This window comes from Hyperolius riggenbachi, chromosome 10, assembly GCF_040937935.1.
Source record: "Hyperolius riggenbachi isolate aHypRig1 chromosome 10, aHypRig1.pri, whole genome shotgun sequence".
Classification (NCBI taxonomy): Eukaryota; Metazoa; Chordata; class Amphibia; order Anura; family Hyperoliidae; genus Hyperolius; species Hyperolius riggenbachi.
The window spans coordinates 104919634-104941817 of record NC_090655.1 but is presented as its reverse complement, the minus strand read 5'-3'; the positions used below and the strand labels follow the sequence as shown (position 1 = coordinate 104941817).

Below are 22184 nucleotides of genomic sequence, written 5' to 3'. Positions count from 1 at the left end.
TGGCATTTAAGGGGGCTTTGCTATTAACCCTTAAATTCGGCGGCTTTTTTACATTATACGGAGCGTTACGGTTTAACGCGAAATTACGGTAGCGTTTAATGCGAAATTACGGCATGAACGAAACGCGAAATTACGTGTTGAAAATTACGCTTACGGTATTTTCAATTACGATTTTAATGGCAATTACGCTACTGTAATTTCGCATCGCAATCGCAAATTTCTCATGCGTAATTATAGTAATGCGAAATTACGAAAATTTCGGCTCAACTCTACTTACACAGCCCATTGGGTCAACCTGGTGACCGATTGCAAGCAGGGAGTACGTGGCTGTGCAGCAGACCAACTTGTGACACCTCCACGGCTTGCAGGCAGGGATGCTGCCACCTCCTCTCCTTCTCCTCCTGCTACATTCTCTTCTGTCGTCGTCCTCCTCCTCCTTGGCTGAGTGGCAGCGCAACTCTACTGGTGCTGCGATCTCCTCTCTAGCTACACAGCCCCAGCTCCCCAGGGCCTATGCTGCATGCCAGGTACGATGGTGTCACGCCATCTTAGACATGTCTTGCCTCAAAGCAGAGAGTAACACTGGAGCAGTTCTCCTGGCTGCTCTTAACAAGTGGATCAGTGGCTGACCCCGCACCAACTGGCAACTTGGTGTGTGACAACGGCAGCAATCTCATTTCGGCTTTGAATTTGGGAAAGTTGACACATGTACCCTGCATGGCACATGTGCTCAATTTCATAATCCAGAGATTTGTGTCTAAGTACACAGGCTTACAGGACATCCTAAAGCAGGCCAGGAAGTTGTGTGGCGGCCTTACACGGCCATGACACACTTGGCGGTGAGGCGCTTGATTTGCTATAGCCCGACTCGCTGGAATTCGACCCTCCTGATGTTCGGCCGCCTGGTACAACAGGAGAAAGCCGTCAACAGTATCTCTACAACTACAGGCAAAGGACACAGTCTTGGGAGATGGGGATGTTCTGGCCGAAGTACTGGACACTCATGCGAAATGCTTGCAGGCGGTGATAAACATGGTGAGTCGCAGTGAAGGCGCCATCAGCGACTTGATCCCGTATGCCTTCTTCGTGCCGTGCGTAGAGTGGTGGATCAAGCTGTGGATGAGCGTGAATTGGAACAGTTACAGGAGGAAGCATTGTGGGATCAATTCTCATTAGAATCAATGTTTCCTTAACACCTGCGGCAGCACAGGGGAGGAGGAGGAGGAAGAGTTGTGTGGGGATTGGGAAGAGGAGTCAGATGATGAGGAAGGTGTTTTTTTTTTTGTTTTTTTGAGGAGGAGAAGGAGGCAGCAGAAGAACAACCGCAGCAGGCGTTGCAGGGGGCTTGTGCTGCTCAACGCTCCCGTGGTATTGTTCGTGGCTGGGGGGAGGAGGAGAACTTACCTGACATCACTGAGGTAGAGCAAGAGAAGTTGGATAGTACGTCTGGATCCAACTGTGCAGATGGCGTCTTTCATGCTGTCCAGCCTGTTGAGGGACACCTTCAAGAGGGGAAAAAAAGTCAAGGGGAATGAGCTGTACTGGGTGGCCACGCTACTAGACCTTCGGTATAGGCACAAAGTGGCGGACATGTTACCAATTCCCCTGAAGGCAGAAAGGATGCAGCACATGCAGAACAAGCTGGCAACTATGCTATGCAGTGCGTTTAAGGATGAAGTCACAGCACAACGGAATAAAGGTACCACTGCCAGTAAACCTTCTCCCATGTCCACGCAGGCAAGGACAGGACGCTCTAGCGATCTCACCGTGATGTCGGACATGCGGACATTCTTTAGTCCAACGCCTCGCCTTAGTGCTTCCGGATCCATTCTCCACCAACGCCTCGACTGGCAGGTAGCCGACTACCTGGCCTTAAGTGTGGATGTAGACACTGTGAGCAGCGATGAACCCTTGGACTACTGGGTGCGCAGGATTGACCTGTGGCCAGAGCTGTCACAATTTCCATCCAACTTCTGTCTTGCCCTGCCTCAAGCGTCCTGTCTGTCAGAAAGGACCTTCAGCGCAGCTGGAGGCATTGTCACTGAGAAGAGAAGTCGCCTAGGTCACAAAAGTGTTCAGTACCTCACCTTTATCAAAATGAATGAGGCATGGATCCCGGAGGGTTACTGCCCGCCCAAAGTCAGTCACCGCACACAGCATCTCTGCCTGCATGCCTGGCTGCCTGCCCCAAGACTAAGTTGGTCCCCACACAGCATCTCTGCCTGCAGGCCGCTTGACTGCCACCACCAACAGGGTTCACCAGGACTCCAGACGGATTCCTGAATTTTTAATGCTAGCAGTGGCTGTTATAATAATTTTTCTGGTGCGTGTACATGCCTGCCTAATGTTTCTGGCTGCACTGCAGCTGCAACAACAAAACAAAAGGCATGTCCATGTGTAGATTCCCCTTCGTGATTGTTACCTTGCGGCGGTGAAGGGGCTTGCGTATCACAATGAAGCAATGACTGACGGCTATGTGAGTGTGTTGGGGTTGGGGGGCACACCTGACCCAAGAAAATAGATAATAAGGTTGTTGCTTCATTGTGGACAGACCAAATTCGATCAGCTGGATACGGTCACTGTTGTTCTGTCATTCAGCTACCTCAGCCTGACCATATGTGCTTGAAAACCATCATGGCCTGCACTCTGGTCATGGTGCCCACCAGTCCAGCACGGCCATCACTACACAAACAGCTGTGTGCGGTGCGTTACACAGTGAGTTTGGTCTGTCAGTGAGAAGCAGTACACTAATTACACTCCCTGATTGATGTATACACATGCAAGATGTTTTAAAGCACTTTAGGCCTCCAATTTAGCATGCAATGTGAGTTCTGCCCTTAAAACGCTGCTGTGCGTCAAATCCTGATTTTTCCCGGTGACTTTTGGAGTGTATCCCACTCCGCCATGCCCCCCTCCAGGTGTTAGACCCCTTGAAACATCTTTTCCATCACTTTTGTGGCCAGCATAAATGTTTCTAGTTTTCAAAGTTCGCCTCCCCATTGAAGTTTATTGCGGTTCGCGAACGTTCGCATGTTCGCAAACGTTTGCGGAAGTTCGCGAACGCAGTTTGGTTCGGGCCATCTCTAGTTTGAACCGGCCCTTATTGTGCAGCAAAACGCTTATGATGCAAAAAGCATATGAAGCAGTAGCCATGCAAACATTGTCATTTTTAATCAATGGCACATAAGATGTAAAGTTATTATGCATGCGTGGGAAACTCAAGAATATTACTTAAAAAATAGACATATTCTTCTGATGCAAATAGCAGTCATCTCAGAAAGACTCAAGGAGGAAACAAAAAAGTTACCTGCACAATGTATTGTCTGGTAGGAAAACAAAAATATTTTCTCTAATTTGGTCGTGTGTGACCATACTCTGGGAAGTAAAAAATAATCTGAGGCAGGGGTCACACTTAAGTCGGCAAAAAAAATGACCACCAACTGAGAGCAGCTGACTATTGGCAATGGCAAAAGGGAATTGCATGAGCGAAAAAACGCAGCAGTGCTGATATATTGTATTTTTTTTTTTTTTTTACTGACGTGGTAAACCACACATTGCTCTCACTGCACTGTGACAATGCATTGGGAAGCATTATGTACATTTACATTTTGAGCAAGTGTGACCTCTGCCTTAAAGGATACATCTGACAAATAAAAAAAAATCAGATTTACTTACCTGGGGCTTTCTCCAGCCCCTGGAAGCCTATGTGTCCCTCCCCTGAGAGCGGAGCTGCGGCGAGGGACACATAGGGTTCCAGGCAGGGCCAGGTCCAGACTTTGCTGCCTGAGGCAAATGTGTGAGGTATAGCTGCAGTGCGACCCAAGAAAAAGATAGGTACCGTAGTATAGGTAGCCAAGTATAGGTGCCCCCAGTAGAGGTAGCCAGGCATAGGTCCCCCAGTATAGATAGCCAGGCATAGGCGCCCCCAGTATAAGTAGCAAGGCATAGGTGCTCCAGTATTAGGAAGCCAGCTCCCCCCCCCCCCCCCCGCTCCCTCATCTCCCCTAGCCACAGAGTCCACATCCTCGCTCTGTTCAGTACTGCGGACGACAGCAGTACTTCACTCTGCAGACCAGCCTAACCCCTGCACTAATCGCAGGAGAGCTTCCTGTATATGTGCTAGCAGGCAGGAACACACACCGCTCTCCTGTGTTCAGTGCGTGGGTCACCCTAGTCTGCAGAGTGTAGTACTGCCTGCGCGCCGGACAGTACGGGGATGCACTCAGTGGCCATTGGAGGTGAGAGATGGGATGCCCCTCCTTGGAAGATGGGTGGTTTGGCGCTGCTTCCAAGGGCTGGAGGAAGCTCCACGTAAGTAAATCTGATTTTTGTATTTATTTATTTTGCTTGTTAGATGTATACTTTAAACAATTTCATTCAAATTAAGAAATAATAACAAAAAGCACACACACACACAAATCTAACACTAATTCTGCTGTAGAACTAGGGGTATTTTTCAAAGTGCAATGGTTACCCAAATGAATGGAGAGCATGGGTGATTTTCATTACATTTTAACCTCCTAAAGAATGATGGTAAATTACATCCAGGCTCATTCCAGTATGCAGTGTGTGACCATCCAGGCTCATTCCAGTATGCAGTGTGTGACCATCCAGGCTCATTCTAGTATACAGTGTGTGACCATCCAGGCTCATTCTAGTATGCAGTGTGTGACCATCAAGGCTCATTCCAGTATGCAGTGTGTGACCATCCAGGCTCATTCTAGTATACAGTGTGTGACCATCCAGGCTCATTCTAGTATACAGTGTGTGACCATCCAGGCTCATTCTAGTATACAGTGTGTGACCATCCAGGCTCATTCTAGTATGCAGTGTGTGAACATCCAGGCTCATTCCAGTATGCAGTGTGTGACCATCCAGGCTCATTCTAGTATGCAGTGTGTGACCATCCAGGCTCATTCTAGTATGCAGTGTGTGACCATCCAGGCTCATTCTAGTATACAGTGTGTGACCATCCAGGCTCATTCTAGTATACAGTGTGTGACCATCCAGGCTCATTCCAGTATGCAGTGTGTGACCATCCAGGCTCATTCTAGTATACAGTGTGTGACCATCCAGGCTCATTCTAGTATGCAGTGTGTGACCATCAAGGCTCATTCCAGTATGCAGTGTGTGACCATCCAGGCTCATTCTAGTATACAGTGTGTGACCATCCAGGCTCATTCCAGTATGCAGTGTGTGACCATCCAGGCTCATTCTAGTATGCAGTGTGTGACCATCCAGGCTCATTCTAGTATGCAGTGTGTGACCATCCAGGCTCATTCTAGTATACAGTGTGTGACCATCCAGGCTCATTCTAGTATACAGTGTGTGACCATCCAGGCTCATTCCAGTATGCAGTGTGTGACCATCCAGGCTCATTCTAGTATACAGTGTGTGACCATCCAGGCTCATTCTAGTATGCAGTGTGTGACCATCAAGGCTCATTCCAGTATGCAGTGTGTGACCATCCAGGCTCATTCTAGTATACAGTGTGTGACCATCCAGGCTCATTCTAGTATACAGTGTGTGACCATCCAGGCTCATTCTAGTATGCAGTGTGTGACCATCCAGGCTCATTCTAGTATGCAGTGTGTGACCATCAAGGCTCATTCCAGTATGCAGTGTGTGACCATCCAGGCTCATTCTAGTATACAGTGTGTGACCATCCAGGCTCATTCTAGTATGCAGTGTGTGACCATCAAGGCTCATTCCAGTATGCAGTGTGTGACCATCCAGGCTCATTCCAGTATGCAGTGTGTGATTTTTCATGGGTTTTATATGATACTGGATGTACCCAAAGATTTATATGGAATAAAGATACTATTTGTGTTGATAATGGAATGAGCCTGGACGTGATTTAATATTCTACGTCTTTCAAATGTATAGCTAGAGGAGACTGCTGTTCTTTAGGTTATTATCTGTGCTATAACATTGTTACAATGCGTTATTTCAGGGTTGATGTGCTGAAGAAGAGGCTTATCGTAGAGAAAGGCAGCTCCACACCATCAGACAGCAGCTCTGAAGATGGGATGAGAAGGATTATTCACCTCTATACCTCGTCTGACGACACTTGCTGGGGATTTAACATTCGAGGGGGGAAGGAGTATGGTCTTGGAATCTTTGTTTCCAAGTAAGTGTGCTTTAATGAGTGAGGAGCGGGAGGGGAAAGCACTATCTCCACTAGGGATGCTCATTCGGAAATTTCCGATCGGAAATTGCATTTCCGCATCTGAATGTGGAAACCGGTAATAAAAGTGCGGTCGGCGGATTTTCGCTGATTTTCGTCAACTTTAACCTTGATTTTATCAAAAACTATAAGGTCTTTTGGAATCTTTTTTTTAAGCCGTAATTTTAAGCTAATCAGAAGGCTCAGAATGAATAAGCCAATCAGAGAATGGGTATTTAGGCAGAAATTTCCACATTCTCTGATTAGCTTATTAATTCTGAGTCTTCTGATTGGCTTAAAATTACCGCATATCGGATAATGCAGATTTTCTGCATTCTTCATTACAGTCAAAAGCCGCCGGCTTTAGTGGTTAATAGCAAAGCCCCCATAGGTCCTAGACACACCAAATGTTCAGGGTTTATTAAACAGAAGACTGTGAACAAAAGGTTTTCAAAAAGTTTTTGAGAAAATCAATGTTAAAGTAGGCGGAAATTTCCATGATTTATGGCAGAAATCTGCATCGGAATGCGGAAAGTGGTAGCGGTAATCAGTAATGGCATTTCCGACCATCCCTAATCTCCACAGTGTCCCCCTGTGCTGCCACTGAGCCATCTGTGTCTCCCTCTGTCCCTTTGCGCCTCCACTGTGCCCTCCTTTTGGACACTACTGTATGTGCATACATACATACATACATACAGATAAACGTGCGAAAAGGAGGCACTCCTTCCTAGGACAAGTGTGATGTGCCTGGCTGTCCGTATACCAAACGGATGTGCAGTGGTTGAGAGATGAAGCCGGCACCATCAATGAAGTATCATGCTCTTTTATTTTTCATAGTAATCCGTCACACTGATATGCGACGTTTCGGGGGGATCCCCCTTTCTCAAGCGAGTGACAGGATATACAAGTACAAATATACATCTCAATTTATATATAACCACCATGTGTATCACCAATCATTGGTCAAAGATTTTAGACCAATCGCACAGTCAGATAGGTTGTGCGGACCTGATAGAGAACTGACAGGTAGAGAGGGAGCCAATAGAGAAAGAGACACTCACTCGTATGTCAAAGCCTAGGATGGGCCAGTCACGCCGCTTCCATGTATGGAGGACGCCATCTGTGGCCAAGGTCCGCCTCCGGAAGGCGGGCGGATCTCCCACATTGGTGCGCGGCCGGGGGAGCGCCACGCGTCCAACTCCGGAAGAGCTGAGCACAAGCGAGGCCAGAGTGGAACGCGGAAGCGGCGCGCCGCATGCAGTGACGCATGTACGTGCATGTACGTGGCGCTCCCCCGGCCGCGCACCAATGTGGGAGATCCGCCCGCCTTCCGGAGGCGGACCTTGGCCACAGAAGGTGTCCTCCATACATGGAAGCGGCGTGACTGGCCCGTCCTAGGCTTTGACATACGGGTGAGTGTCTCTTTCTCTATTGGCTCCCTCTCTATCTGTCAGTTCTCTATCAGGTCCGCACAACCTATCTGACTGTGCGATTGGTCTAAAATCTTTGACCAATGATTGGTGATACACATGGTGGTTATATATAAATTGAGATGTATATTTGTACTTGTATATCCTGTCACTCGCTTGAGAAAGGGGGATCCCCCCCGAAACGTCGCATATCAGTGTGACGGATTACTATGAAAAATAAAAGAGCATGATACTTCATTGATGGTGCCGGCTTCATCTCTCAACTACATACATACATACGTATTGTGTACACACACACACACACACACACACACACACACACACACACACACACACACACACACACACACACACACACACACACACACACACACACACACACACACACACACACACACACACACACACACACACACACACACACACACACACACACACACACACACACACACACACACACACACACACACACACTTACTCTTTAGCTTCACAGACTCTTATATAGACTTCAAGGCAGTAATTGACTGTCTTTTTTGGTGTTTCTTTTTTGGTGTTCATTCTATTTCTTTTTTGTTTTCAGGGTTGACCCAGGTGGAATAGCAGAGGAGAGGGGCATAAAAGTTGGTGACCAAGTTCTTGCAGCCAATGGAGTCAACTTTGAGGACATAAGCCATAGCAAGGCAGTCGAAGTGCTAAAGGGGTTAACTCACATCATGCTCACAATCAAGGTATTTTCAGCTGACACTGTTTTGGAAAGACTTATTTACTATCATGAAGCACTACCAATGCTAGTCTAGCAGATTTAAAGAGTAACCTCCAGGGGCGGACTGACCATTAGGGCACTCGGGCACGGACCGAGGGCCCGTGGTCAGGGGGGGCCCGCCACCCGCCATAGAACCCTGAGCAGCCAGGAGGGGAGGCAGCCAGTGAAGGAGAGCGATGGGCATAGCAGCGGAGAAGGGGGGAAGTTTCCCCCCCTCCTCTCACCTTGGGGCCCCCCTTCCTGGCTCTCCCCTCCGTAATCTGTAAGACAGCTGGAAGCGGCTGACAGCGGGCGGAGACGCTGTTCAGCCACCGGAGGGATCGCTGATCTGTGTGCAGCTAGTCTGGGCTTGAGAAGCCCAGACTAGCTGCACACAGATCAGCGATGCCTCCGGTGGCTGAACAGCGGTAAGTCTCCGCCCGCTGTCAGCCGCTTCCAGCTGTCTTACAGATTACGGAGGGGAGAGCCAGGAAGGGGGGCCCCAAGGTGAGAGGAGGGGGGGGGAAACTTCCCCCCTTCTCCGCTGCTATGCCCATCGCCCTCCTTCACTGGCTGTCTCCCCTCCTGGAGACACCTTCAAGCCTGGCTGCATATACTGGGGAGACCTATACACCTGGCTGCATATACTGGGGGCACCTATAGACCTGGCTATACTGGGGAGACCTATACACCTGGCTGCATATACTGGGGGCACCTATACACCTGGCTACATATACTGGGGGCACTTATAGACCTAGCTACATATACTGGGGGCACCTATAAACCTGGCTATACTGGGGACACCTATACATCTGGCTACATATACTGGGGGCACCTATACACCTGACTACATATACTGGGGGCACTTATACACCTGACTACATATACTGGGGGCACTTATAGACCTAGCTACATATACTGGGGGCACCTATAAACCTGGCTATACTGGGGACACCTATACACCTGGCTGCATATACTGGGGGCACCTATACACCTGGCTATACTGGGGAGACCTATACACCTGGCTATACTGGGGAGACCTATACATCTGACTGCATATACTGGGGGCACCTATACACCTGACTACATATACTGGGGGCACCTATAGACCTGGCTATACTGGGGACACCTATACACCTGGCTACATATTTTTGGGGACACCTAAAGACCTGGCTATCTATACAGGAGACACCTATAGACCTGGCTATCTGTACTGGGGACACCTATAGGCCTGGCTACCTATTCTGGAGACACCTGTAGACCTGGCTACCTATACTGGGGACAGCTATAGACCTGGCTATCTTAACTGGGGACATCTATAGACCTGGCTATCTTAAATGGGGACATCTATAGACCTGGTTATCTATTCTGAGGACACCTGTAGATTAGGCTACTTATACTGGGGACACCTATAGACCTGGATACCTGCACTGGGAAAACTTATAGACCTGGATACTTCCACTGGGGATACCCTTTGACCTGGTTACCTATACTGGGGGCACCTATTTTGGGGGAACTGCTGCCAGATTAACTATTTTTGGGGAACTGCTGCTGCCAGATTAAGTGTATTTTGAGAAACAGCTGCCAGATTATGTGTATTTTTGGGGAACCGCTGCCAGATTGTGTATAATGGGGGAACTGCTGCTTCCAGATTCTGTGTATTTTGGGGGAACCACTGCTGCTACATGTATTTTTGGTGATCCGCTGCCAAATTATGTATATTTGGGGGAACCGCTGCTGCCAGATAACGTCTATTTTGGGGGAACGACTGCCATATTATCTGTATTTTGGAGGAACCTCTGCCAAATTGCATGGATTTTTGGTGAAATGCTGTCAGATTACATGTATTTTGGGGGGAAGCACTATGGCAGAGTTCAAACTTCCCCAGCAGACCTTTTACACCACTGCTAAGGTCATGTATATTTTGCCCCACCCATGACCACGCCCACATTCTGTTGCGTGACCACACCCATTTTTTGGCGCGCCGCGGTTTTTGTCACTGTGTAATATCTCAATATAACATATTTACTGTTGTCAATAAATTATTATATCTTAGTCTGTAAAAATATAACGTGAAAGGTGGGAAACACTGGTATGGGGGCCCCATAATCTCCTATTGCCCGGGGGCCCCATGAGTTGTCAGTCCGCCCTGTCACTAACAATAAAACAATCCTTGCCTGATTAGTTAAATATATTGCATATACATCTGCATGCTGCATCTTACAGACATTCTGGCTTGCTCTTTGGAGCACAACATGTTATATATTGCAATAATGTCTGTCAGGGAGTGGCAAGTGGGATTGATTAGCATGTACAGAATTAGCTTCCCCTTGCTCATGTACCCCCCCCCCCCCCCTCCTTGTTGTGTACTGAGAGGACCACTGCACTGCTTAAAATGCACCCCATGAATGGTGTAGACCTTTGAGGAAGATTCAAGACAAGACATTAAATTAAACAGGAAAATTTGAAGTCATGGAAGTGTTACAGAAGTGTTACAGAATCACTTGAACTCATGTTCACATCCATTGAGTTCCGCCGCGTGTACCCGCTGGCAGGAAGATGGATCGGGGGGCATTGCTGTGATCCATCTTCCTGCATCATTAGGTGAGTATTTAGCTTTACGGTAGATATTGCTTTTGCCTAATAAATGACATCAGCAGGAAACTGGCATTTTTGTAGCAGAAGTTCAGCAGTGGCCACATCCACATCTCTCCGGAGACACTGGTAAAAGTGCAGACTTTGTAATTCTTTAAAGTAGAAAGCCCTGTTTAGAGTGAGCTGTATGCCGGCCGGGCAGTGACATTAGTGAAAAACAGAGCATGTTCCCAGGTAAATGACTTGCCACTAATTACCTCCACACTGAACGGAAGGGAATCATTGAGCATCATGCAGCCGCATCTCAAGGCATTGCAGGGTCACTTACTTAAGGCTCTGCATATTGAGTTTCATCTGTGAAGAGGCATGCATTATTCATCACACAGGGCTATCAGGTTTTACTTTCTGCAGTCTATTTTGTTTTGACAGGTGTGTGTTCCTTTTCTTTCTAATTCTTGGCTGTATTTTTCAGGAGATGGGAATGTACCCAGCCTACAAAGAGATGATCGCAGAGTATTGTTGGTTTAATCGATGTAAGTACCGGGCAGCAGAGCCAGTGAGTGATGATGTTGCTGGGGATTCCCTACCCACAGATCTCTCTCTGAAGTAACTGGTTACCTTTAGATATAAGGATTTCTGGCATCTGGCTATATATAGCACTCTTGAATATTTAGAGCCCCTGATAAAGTTACAACATGCCCATTCTTAATTTCTCTGGCAATGCAAGTTGTCTTTAATTAAAGGAAAACTGTAGGGGGTCGGGGGAAAATTAGTTGAACTTACCCAGGGCTTCTAATAGTCCCCCGCAGACATCCTGTGTCCGCGCAACCACTCAGCAATGCTCCGGCCCCGCCTCCGGTTCACTTCTGGAATTTCAGACTTTAACCACTTGAGGACCACAGTGGACCACCCCCACTAAAGACCAGGCTAATTTTTATGAAAATAGCCACTGCAGCTTTAAGGCCAAGCTGCAGGGCTGCACAACACAGCACACAAGTGATTCCCCCCTCCTTTTCTCCCCACCAACAGAGCTCTCTGTTGGTGGGGTCAGATCACCCCCTTGGATGTTTATTTTTGTTTATTTGTAATCAATTGTTTTATTAATACATTTTGAGATATATATATATATATATATATATATATATATATATATATATATATATTCTGCTAATTTATATATATATTTCCCCCTCCTTCCCTCCCCCCGCTGGCCAATCCATGTGATCAGCTGTCATAGGCTTCAACGAATGACAGCCGATCACCGCCGACAGTCAAGAGGGGACAGCCATGTCACACGGCTGTCCCCAGTACAACGCTGCTGCTGTTGACAGCGCTGTACGTGTAAATAGACGGTGATCACGCCGTCTAACAGTCGCTGAAGGCAGGGCGGAGCTCCGCCCCCGAGAAGGAGATGCGCGTAATCTCCTTTAGTAGCTGACTCCAGGACATGACGCCAATTGGCATTAGGCGGGCCTGGTGCTGACGCTGCGGCCACGCCCATTGGCATGGAGCGGTCTTAGAGTAGTTAAAGTCTGAAAACCTCTGCGCCTGCGTTGCCGTGACCTCGCTCCAGCTGATGCCACCAGGAGCGTACTGCACAAGCACAGACCATACTGTGCCTGCGCCGTACGCTCCTGGTGACATCAGCGGAAGAGAGGACACGGCAACAGAGGCAGAGGTTTTCAGACTTTTAAGTTTGAAATTCCAGAAGTGAACCGGAGGTGGGTCCGGAGCATCGGTGAGTGGCTGCCCGGGCACAGGATGTCTGCGGGGGACCAGTAAGTTCAACTCATTTTCCCCTGACCCCCCTACAGTATTCCTTTAAAAGAAAAACTGCTAGCATGACAGAAATGGCATGCATATATTTAAAGGGGCACTACAGCGAAAAACTGTAACATTTAAAATATGTGCAAACATAGACAAATAAGAAGTACATTTTTTTCCAGAGTAAAATGAGCCATACATTACTTTTCTCCTATGTTGCTGTCACTTACAGTAGGTAGTAGAAATCTGACAGAAGTGACAGGCTTTGGACTAGTCCAGGGGTGCCCACACTTTTTCGGCTCGCGAGCTACTTTAAAATTTGCCGAGGCCAGGAGATCTACCAACGTCCCAAATGCTAAGCACGCGTTCCCCCCCCCCCCCCCCCCCGCCCGTGTTAGCCATGTATATGTGCCTGCAGCATAGGTTACGTGCCCTCAGTATAGGTTAGCCTGGTATTTGGGCCCTCAGTGTAGGTCAGCCAGGTATATGGGCTCTCAGTGTAGGTCAGCCAGGTATATGGGCCCTCAGTGTAGGTCGGCCAGGTATATGGGCCCTCAGTGTAGGTCAGCCGGGTATATGGGCCCCCAGTGTAGGTTAGCCAGGTATATGGGCCCCCAGTGTAGGTTAGCCAGGTATATGGGCCCCCAGTGTAGGTTTGCCAGGTATATGGGCCCCCAATTTAGGTTAGCCAGGTATATGGGCCCCCAGTGTAGCTTAGCCAGGTATTGGTGCCCCCAGTGTAGCTTAGCCAGGTATTGGTGCCCTCAGTTTAGCTTAGCCAGGTATACAGAGGCGGCCTTAGAGTATGCGGGGCCTGGTGCAGGTGTCATATGCGGGGCCTAGATATGCTGTAGATACAACACACGCTGTGGTTACACACGCACAGATATGCTGTAAATACACATACACACATATGCCGTGGATACATCCACACACACATAGTGGCGTAGTTAGGTAAAATGGTTCCTATGGCTAACACTGAAATTACAGTATACACAAAGTACAGAATATGCTATGTACACATGAGATGACTTTTGGGCTGGCATGTTGGAGGAATTGATCAGAACAATTGCTAGGTGATTGATTGGGCTGCAATGTCAAACCAATGTGCACATATATGTGAGGACTCTCCTCTCTGATCAAGTCTGCAACAGGCAGAGAAGGGGACCTGCAACAGGCAGAGAAGCTCCTGACTGCTGGGAATACAAGCAGACAGATAACATCAAGCTAAAATAAGGCTATTCAGGTTAATAAGCCTAAAGTGGCAGTGTATTCAGAAGAGAGGCATACTGACCCCATGGGACCTTCCTGCACCTCCTGTAATCAGTGATGTGAGGAAACTTTGTCGCAGGCAGAGTGAAAAGGGGAAAGGGAACTTCTCGCCAACATGGGGGGAGTGCAACTACTAGCAGCCAGCAGCTGTGTGTGACCAGTTCATGCTCTTTCACCACATTCATTAACATTCTCCTGCAGCTACAGCAACGGAAAATGCTGTGCAAGTGAGGAAGCTCCAGCTGACAGTTGGCTGCAGGGATTGTGCTAGATAGACGCTGGACACCCCTGATCTCATGCACAGAGTCTGCTAGCTGTGGTCTAATGGCCCGTACTCACGGGCTGCAGAAGTGGCCTGTCGCCAGCACACGTGAGCGTGCTAGCGACAGGCCGGCGACAGCTTCTCTCCAGGTCCCTCCGCGTACACACGCGGAAGAGGGACCAGCGGCGAGACGGAAGCTGTCGCCGACGTTCCTCCTCCCCCCGCCGGAAGCTCCATTTACCTCTATGGAGGTTGCTGTCGCTAGTCCGCGTACTCACGCGGACTAGCGACAGTTGCGGCGGAGGTGCGGCGGCGACTGTTGCCATGCGATTGAAACTTTCAATCGCATGGCGACAAGAGCGACGGGCGACAGTTCGGGGTGCGCGCGCGTGCAACGGCCCATACTCACGGGCGACCTGTCGCCGCAACACGCGCGCGCCGCGTGTTGAGGCGACAAAAGTCCCTCGTGAGTATGGGCCATTACACACAGCTAGCAGCCAGACACTGTGCTTGTAGTGTGGGGCAGCGACAGAAGAGAAAGAGGCTGCTAGGAGCACCCAGCCATGGTGAGGAGGAGGGGGAGAGCCAGCCCAGCAAGAGAGAGAGAGGGGGGCCTGGAGACAGCACACAGAGTCTGTCATCAGTCATCCTGCTGCAGGAGCCCGAGCTGGGGAGGAGTGCACATGTCAGTGACAGACAACAGTACAATCATGGGGCAGCAAATCAATTACTGAAGTATGGTCTACCTGCATGAATTGGATCAGATCCCACCACGCTCCTCCTGAAATCCCCTGCATGAAGATCTCACAGCAGGTTGTTGTGAGCTGCAGAGAGGGGGAAATAAAAGGGAGGCTGAGAGGGACAAAATTTTGGGCTGAAGTTTGCTGGCTACGGATGACAATGATTGCAGGGATGAAAGAGGCAGACAGGCAGCCTATCAGCTGAGCGGCAGCGCTTCTTTAAAATATTGTCCCTCCCTCACTCCTCTATGATTGGATGGCCAAAGCAGCTCCAGCATTGGCTAATGGGAAGCTGCTGCTGTAATTGGCCAGTCTTCTCCTGCTTGCTTCTCCGTGACAAAATACTTTCACGGAGAGAATCCGAATCCCTTGCAGATGCGGGGCCTCCTTCAGACGCGGGGCCTGGGGCGACCGCCCCAGTGCCCCCCCCCCAAAGGCAGGCTCTGCAGGTATAGGTACCTGCAGCGTAGGTTAGCCAGGGTCCTCTGGACTCCTGGAACCTCCGGCAGGCAGGCCGCTGGCCAATATGAATGTCGGGGAGAAGACGGCAAGATGCGGCGAGGAGAGAGGCGGCGCGGCCGCTACGTCATGGCTGGGGGCGGCGCCGGGCATGTTACCAGCACGCACGTTGCAGGCTGCCCGGCGCCGCCCCCAGCCATGACGTAGCGGCCGCGCCGCCTCTCTCCTCCCTCTCTGCTCGCCGCGTCTTCTCTCCCCGTCTCCAGTGCATTCTTGTTGGCCAGCAGCTAAACATGATGAGCTGCTGGCCGCAAAATTTAATGAGATGCGGCCAAGAGGCTGCGATCTACCGAGGAGGTGGTCGCGATCTACCGGTAGATCGCGATCGACCTATTGGGCAGCCCTGGACTAGTCCATCTCTTTATAGGGGATTCTCGGGGATATATTTGTTTTCAAAAGCACTTAGTGAATGGCAGTTGCTCCGTCCAATTGCCAAAAAACTGTGTAGCGAGCAGGGAAGCTGGCCAGCATTATTGTTTAAATCCTTTTTCAGGAATATCTTTATAAAGAATAAAAGCCTTGCTGAGAATCCCCTATGAAGAGATGGACTAGTCCAAAACCTGTCACTTCTGTCAGATTTCTACTGCCTACTGTAAGTGACAGCAACATAGGAGAAAAGTAAATTATGGCTCATTTTACTCTGGAAAAAATGTACTTCTTATTTGTATATGTTTGCACATATTTTAAAGTGTACAGTTTTTCGCTGTAATGACCCTTTAATGATTAGAGATCATTTTCTCCATGTGATGCCAGGAGGGTCCTGGCTTCTTCACATATTTTTCTGTTAGTCCATTAGTGTACTGAGAGGGGTCGGGGGAAAGTTCTACACTGGGTACCACTTTCTGGAGATGTTTCATTATGGAGCATAATATGGTTGGCTTGAATGCCCACCTGAAGCCCAGGGTGCCACCCATCCCAAAAGAATTATTGCCATATGGCTGTTCCTAACCCATAGGTGAGCCCATGTAGCTGCAGTCCTCCATTTCTTTCAAATCTGACACTTCAGTCCAAAGCTACAAATCTTTGCTTGAAACCATCATTTCTGATCATCTTGGGTGACCATTTAGGAATGAGCACTATATAGACAGGCGTATTCTAATTTATGGAAAGGGGAGGAGGTAGAATCAATGGGAGGTGTCTTGCTGTTTAGACTTCAAAGGCATTCGAGAGTAGGGACGATCAATGATATGCAACTTTTACCTGAGTTTATGCAAATCTATGTACATTTTTATGCAAATATATGCAGTTTGAAAATGGACCAATCAAATTAAAGCTGGGTTTAAATTGATTGATCCATTTTCAAACTGCATATATTTGCATATACTATTGCATAAGCATGGAAACATTTGCATATCATTGATCATCCCTAGGCGAGGGTGATCCATCTTATGGGATCATTGAAGGACAGGTCAGTGCCGGAAGCACACCTGTAGAAAGTGTAGAGTTTCACCGAAGACAAACCTGAATTTTGAAATATTTTACAACATTTGAGACATTTCTTGGTTGAGGAAAATCTTAAGCATATGCTTACCTTTAGACTAATGTCTAGCTGGAAGTTGGAACTGATATAGGCAGAGACGGGGTTCCTGTGAATTAAGTTCGTGAAACCATGAGCTCTACTGATTTTAGTTCTGTTTTGAAGAAGGAACAAGGGAAGGACTTATTTTGTGAGATGATTCTTATTTGGAGACAACAGTACATGGACAACTTTTCAGTGTGAGTTTTAAATGAGTGCCCCTACTGATATTAAATATGTATGTCCTGCTTTAAATTTGGCTATTTTTCCAAATGCTTTATATATAAACTAGTAATTCAGGCCTGGTTCAAAAAAGGGCACGAGAATGGCATCCAGCGCGCATGTCTGCCCATATCCACCTGCACAAGTGGTGATAGTCATAGCTCCATGCCTGTGCACTTGGCATCTGACACGGACGCAGCCCACTGACAAAAATTCCGATAGATAGATATGTTTGTCTTAAACTAAAAAAAAAGTATATTTTAAAAGTTTTATTTCAACCAAACTATACGTTTGCTTATGCAGAATTTGATGGATATTTGTTCTTCTAAGGCTCCCTGCACACTGCAAATCCGTTTTCCGATTCCGATTCCGTTTCCGATTCCGATTCCGATTCCGTTTCCGATTTTCCTTGAATACATTCAACAGAAAAACGGATCAAAAAACGCAGCATGCAGTTAAGATTAAAAATCTGAATCGGAATCGGATGTAAAAACAGATTAAAAATCTGAATCTGAATCTGATTTGCTTGCAGTGTGCAAGAGGCCTTAGACAGATGTTTCTGATATCTTAAATATCATATATTTATCTATGAAGTTTAATGTGTCATTTTCCTTTTGTTTTGTACCAGTAACCAATGGCCAATTGCAGCAGCTATCTCAAGCCTCTGAAACCAGCTCTTCTATCTCTTCTTATTCCTCTGGAGTCCATCAAGGAATTGTTAATGGTTATCATCAAGCACTTATATCCAGTCCTACCATGTTTGAACCGGGATTGATGGATGTTGGCATTTCTACAGAAACTTCACTTGATGCATATCTTTTGGGCAGAACAGAGGCCGCTATTCAGACAGACCTTCATCGATCTACATCTGCATTGTCTGATCCTGAAGGAGCTCAGAAACCAGGGATGGTAACAAGTGAGACTCAAAGGACAGTCCATCCTCCTGTTCTTCTAAAAGACACCGCCATACGCTCAGAGAGCCTGCTGGAGTCCCCACTAAAGAGAAGGCAGAAGAAGCCATCCGGAGACTTCCCAAGCTCAGAATCTCCAAAAACTGCATTACTTTTGGCACTTAGCAAACCTCGGAAGCCTATAAAAAGATCTCAGAGTTACATTACTCTTTGGGGTGAGTTTATAGTAACAGTATAGTATTTACTGTAAGTTATATGGCAGGTCACTTGTAATATGCAACCACTAACCCACTGACATGAGAGCACAGAATGACCCCAAGGAGCTACTGGAATCACTATATACCAAGCATACATTTGTACTTTCTGTGCAACGTGAGACAGAAAATATTCCAATTCATTACCTGATACTCTCCTATGTCAGGTTACTCCCTCACAGGAACTGAGTGGTTTTCCTCATCCATATTTAGTGACACACACACAACCACTAACATTGTTTTTATGCTGAAGTCCCTGGCAGTTAACACAGAACTATAATTTCCTAGTTATGTTGCTCTCCACAGTTGTCAGCCCTCCTTCAGGGCACACTGTAGAAAAAGTTCTGCTCATGAGTTTTGCAATGAAATTCTTCAGACTACTACAGAACTCCAGTCAGATGCTTGTGAAATGCCCCAGTATAGGTTAGCCAGCCATAGGTGCCCCAGTAAAGGTTAGCCAGCCATAGGTGCACCCAGTATAGGTTAGCAAGCCGTAGGTGCCTGTGTATAGGTTAGCCAGCCATAAGTGCCCTCAGCATAGGTTGGCCAGCCAAAGGTGCATCCAGTATAGGTTATCAAGGCATAGGTGCCCAAGTATAGGTCAGCCAGGTAAAGGTTGTCCTCCTCCATTACTGAAATGTCCAGCGGCGGAGTGTGTGTAATACCTCAGATTCCGGTCTCCAGGCGATGTTCATGAGCTGGACTGCTCTCTACATCGCTGCTCACAGGAAGTAGTAGTTACACTACTTCCTGTGAGCGGCGATGTGGAGAGGAACCCAGCAGCTACCACTGGATATTTCAGCAGTGGAGGGGGCTGCACGGAGAGAGACAAGAGGAGAGGGAGGGAGGAAGCGGGACTCCTTCAACCACAGCTGAGTTCCATTGTGCCGCTGCTTTCTCCTCCTTTACTGCGCCCCCTTCCCTCACAGCATCCCAGGCGGTAACCCGCCCCACCCGCCCATAGAAACGGGCCTGCTTCTGTTGCTACCTATACAGGGTGGGAGGCTACCTCTGGCTAACTAATACTGGGGGCCACCTCTAGCTAGCTATACTGGGGTCTACCTAACACTGGGAGGCATCTCTGGCTACCGCATCTCTATCGTGTATTACATCCCCACCTTGGGAGCTGTATGGCCTAGAAACTGCCCTGTTTATTATTATTCCCTCCCTTAGGTCTTGGGATTTGTGGTTACAAAACCGCTTCTTTCTTTGTCTGTCTTATTTTTTACAAGTCCTTCCTTAGCTGTATCTGAGCATCTACTTTTAATTCCATTCCAGTGTTCATCCCTGTGTTCTTTAACACACAACTAGAATGATGTAAGAAATCTGTTGTTTAATCTTTTTTACATTGCAACTGCCTGATTTAGCTGTGAGATTTGTTCGCTTGCAATATAGTTTCTATTGTTACTATTATTAGATGGTGGTGTAATGATAAATCTGCATGTTATCTCATCCATTTACATTAATCAGAGAGATTACAAGTCTATTTGATAATCGTGTGATCTTTTTGGATTTTAGTGTGTTAGGAGTGGGTAGATCCATGTTCTTAAAGAGAACCTGTACTGAGTAAAAATATTTAAAATAAACACATGAGGTAACTTTAAATGAACATTACATAGTTACCTTGCCATCAGTTCCTCTCAGAAGCTCACCATTTTCTTCTGACAGTGATCCCTTCCAGTTCTGACAATATTTTGTCAGATCTGAAATATATCAGTTGCTGTCAATAAAATATCAGTTGCTGTCAGTTATAGCTGAGAGGAAAACTGATGTACCAGGTAATGTCCATGTTTCCCTATGGCTCAAGTGGGCGATGTTACAGTTTAACTGTGTGCTGACCAGAAAGCTGTTAAGGGTAATGGCCATTTTCAAAATGGAGGACAGAAAATTCCCTTGATCACAGTGAACAAACAGGATGCGGGACAGGAGAAAGACACTGAGGAGTAGACTATACGGAAGGTAAGTATGACTTGTGTATGCTTGTTTTGACTTTTAATTTTTAGTTCAGGTTTTCTTTAAGTACATATTTGTGCATAAATATGTTCCAGTTACTAATTATTCCCTGTTCATTAAATTGCGAGCAGTGGTCAGATCTTTAAACCCCTCTTTTTCTATTATATATTATAAATTACTTTGCATTGTTGTTGCCTATTTTAGCATTTGCCACTCCCATAATTAACAACAAAAAATAACATTTGTAAAGTGATTTTGTCCTGTAGGACTCGAAGAGCATAAGCATGGCTCAGACCAATAATTGGTCAATAGGTAAATTGTGGTACAGAGGAAGAACACTATAAAGACCACAATGTGTTCTCAGATATAATAAATTGTTGTACATTTGCTCTTCTATAATCTCTTGTATTTTCAGAACCTATGTACATACCAAGTTCAGCATATGGCACAGGAGGAGTATAGGTTCCCGCCCAATCCAGCTGGTTTTAGCCATGGCACTGGTAATAGTATTGTGCAGTCACTGCTATATTAAAAATAAAATAAAACTTGCAGATCATTTTTTTTTTATCTGTCACTTACATCATCATTCTAACCCTAGAAAGTAAGTGACAGATTAAAAAAAATGTCAAGGTATCTGCAATTTTTTAATATATAAAATGACCATAATTCTATAAAGGTGTTTAGGATATAATTCTATATAAGTGTTTATGATATCTTTTTAGGAAACTGGGTTTCCTATTTTAGTTAGGAACTCTTTTGTTGTACACTTGTTATTAATAATTCAAATGAAAATGTATTTGTAATTTTAGTTTGTGGTTTTAATAATGTTATTGATGAGCAAAAAAAAAAAGAAAATTCCCTGTAAATGCATTTCCACAGAGCCAGGGAGGGAAAGAAATTGAGGGCTCGTTTCCACTATTGCGGTGCGGAATCGCCTGGATTCCACCGCTGATGAAGTCGCATGTGAATGCGATTCCCAATGCGTTTTTTGCCGCGAATTCGCATGCGAATTCGCATAGGTGATGGTTTATGCGATTTTAACCATGTCACTGCCTGCGTGAATTTACATTCGTACCTATGCGAATTCGCATGCGAATTCGAGGCAAAAAATGCATGGGGAAACCGCATGCGATTTTCCTATTAAATACATTGCATGCGATTCGCATGCATTCCACTCGCAGGCGAATTCTGCTGCTCTTTTGTGCGTTTTTTCACCGCTGAAAAAAACGCACCTCAACAACGCTACAGTGGAAACAGGCCCATCCACTTGCATTGCATGTGCGAATCCGCTTGCTTTGGACGCATGCGGATTCGCGATAGTGGAAACGAGCCCTCAGCTTATCAAAGTCAGCAATTAATTAATGAACTTTCAGTCGATTAGTCAATAGGCATAATTAGGCTTTCATTGGCTATATTTCTACATTTCTGTGGAAATGTCCTGTCTGTTACTAATCTTGAGTGCTATTAAGATAGGTTATCTTGGAAGTTGGAATTAATAGTCTAGGGGTGTAGATTTTTCAGAAAGTTAAAGTGAACCAGAGATGAAGCACCCTCATGTATTTACCATATATATCAGTGGGAACATTAGAGAAAACACCTACCCTGCTCTCTGCTTCATCCTTCAATGCTCAGCCTGCTTGTTATCAGCCCTGATAAAATCCCTGACTGAGCATTCAGTCTGGCTTTGCTCAGGAATCATCATAGCTGAGTCTGTCTTCTCTGGTGTCTTTCAAGCCCAAGCCTGCCCCCTTGTGGCTCTGCTATAATGACTCATCTATAATATAAAGATTCCTGAACAAAGCCAGACTGAATGCTCAGTCGGGAATTTTATCAGGGCT

At 46.8% G+C, this 22184-nt stretch overlaps 1 protein-coding gene across 1 annotated transcript in view; it reads left to right on the top strand.

Moving 5' to 3' along the window:
- Positions 1–22184, top strand: part of PDZD7 (PDZ domain containing 7) — a 159432-nt gene that overhangs the window by 57009 nt on the left and 80239 nt on the right. Inside the window, exons 5-8 of the mRNA XM_068255441.1 lie at positions 5954–6130; positions 8177–8324; positions 11406–11466; positions 17857–18354. Coding sequence (XP_068111542.1) covers positions 5954–6130; positions 8177–8324; positions 11406–11466; positions 17857–18354 — 884 coding nt within the window. The remainder of the gene's footprint in view (positions 1–5953; positions 6131–8176; positions 8325–11405; positions 11467–17856; positions 18355–22184) is intronic.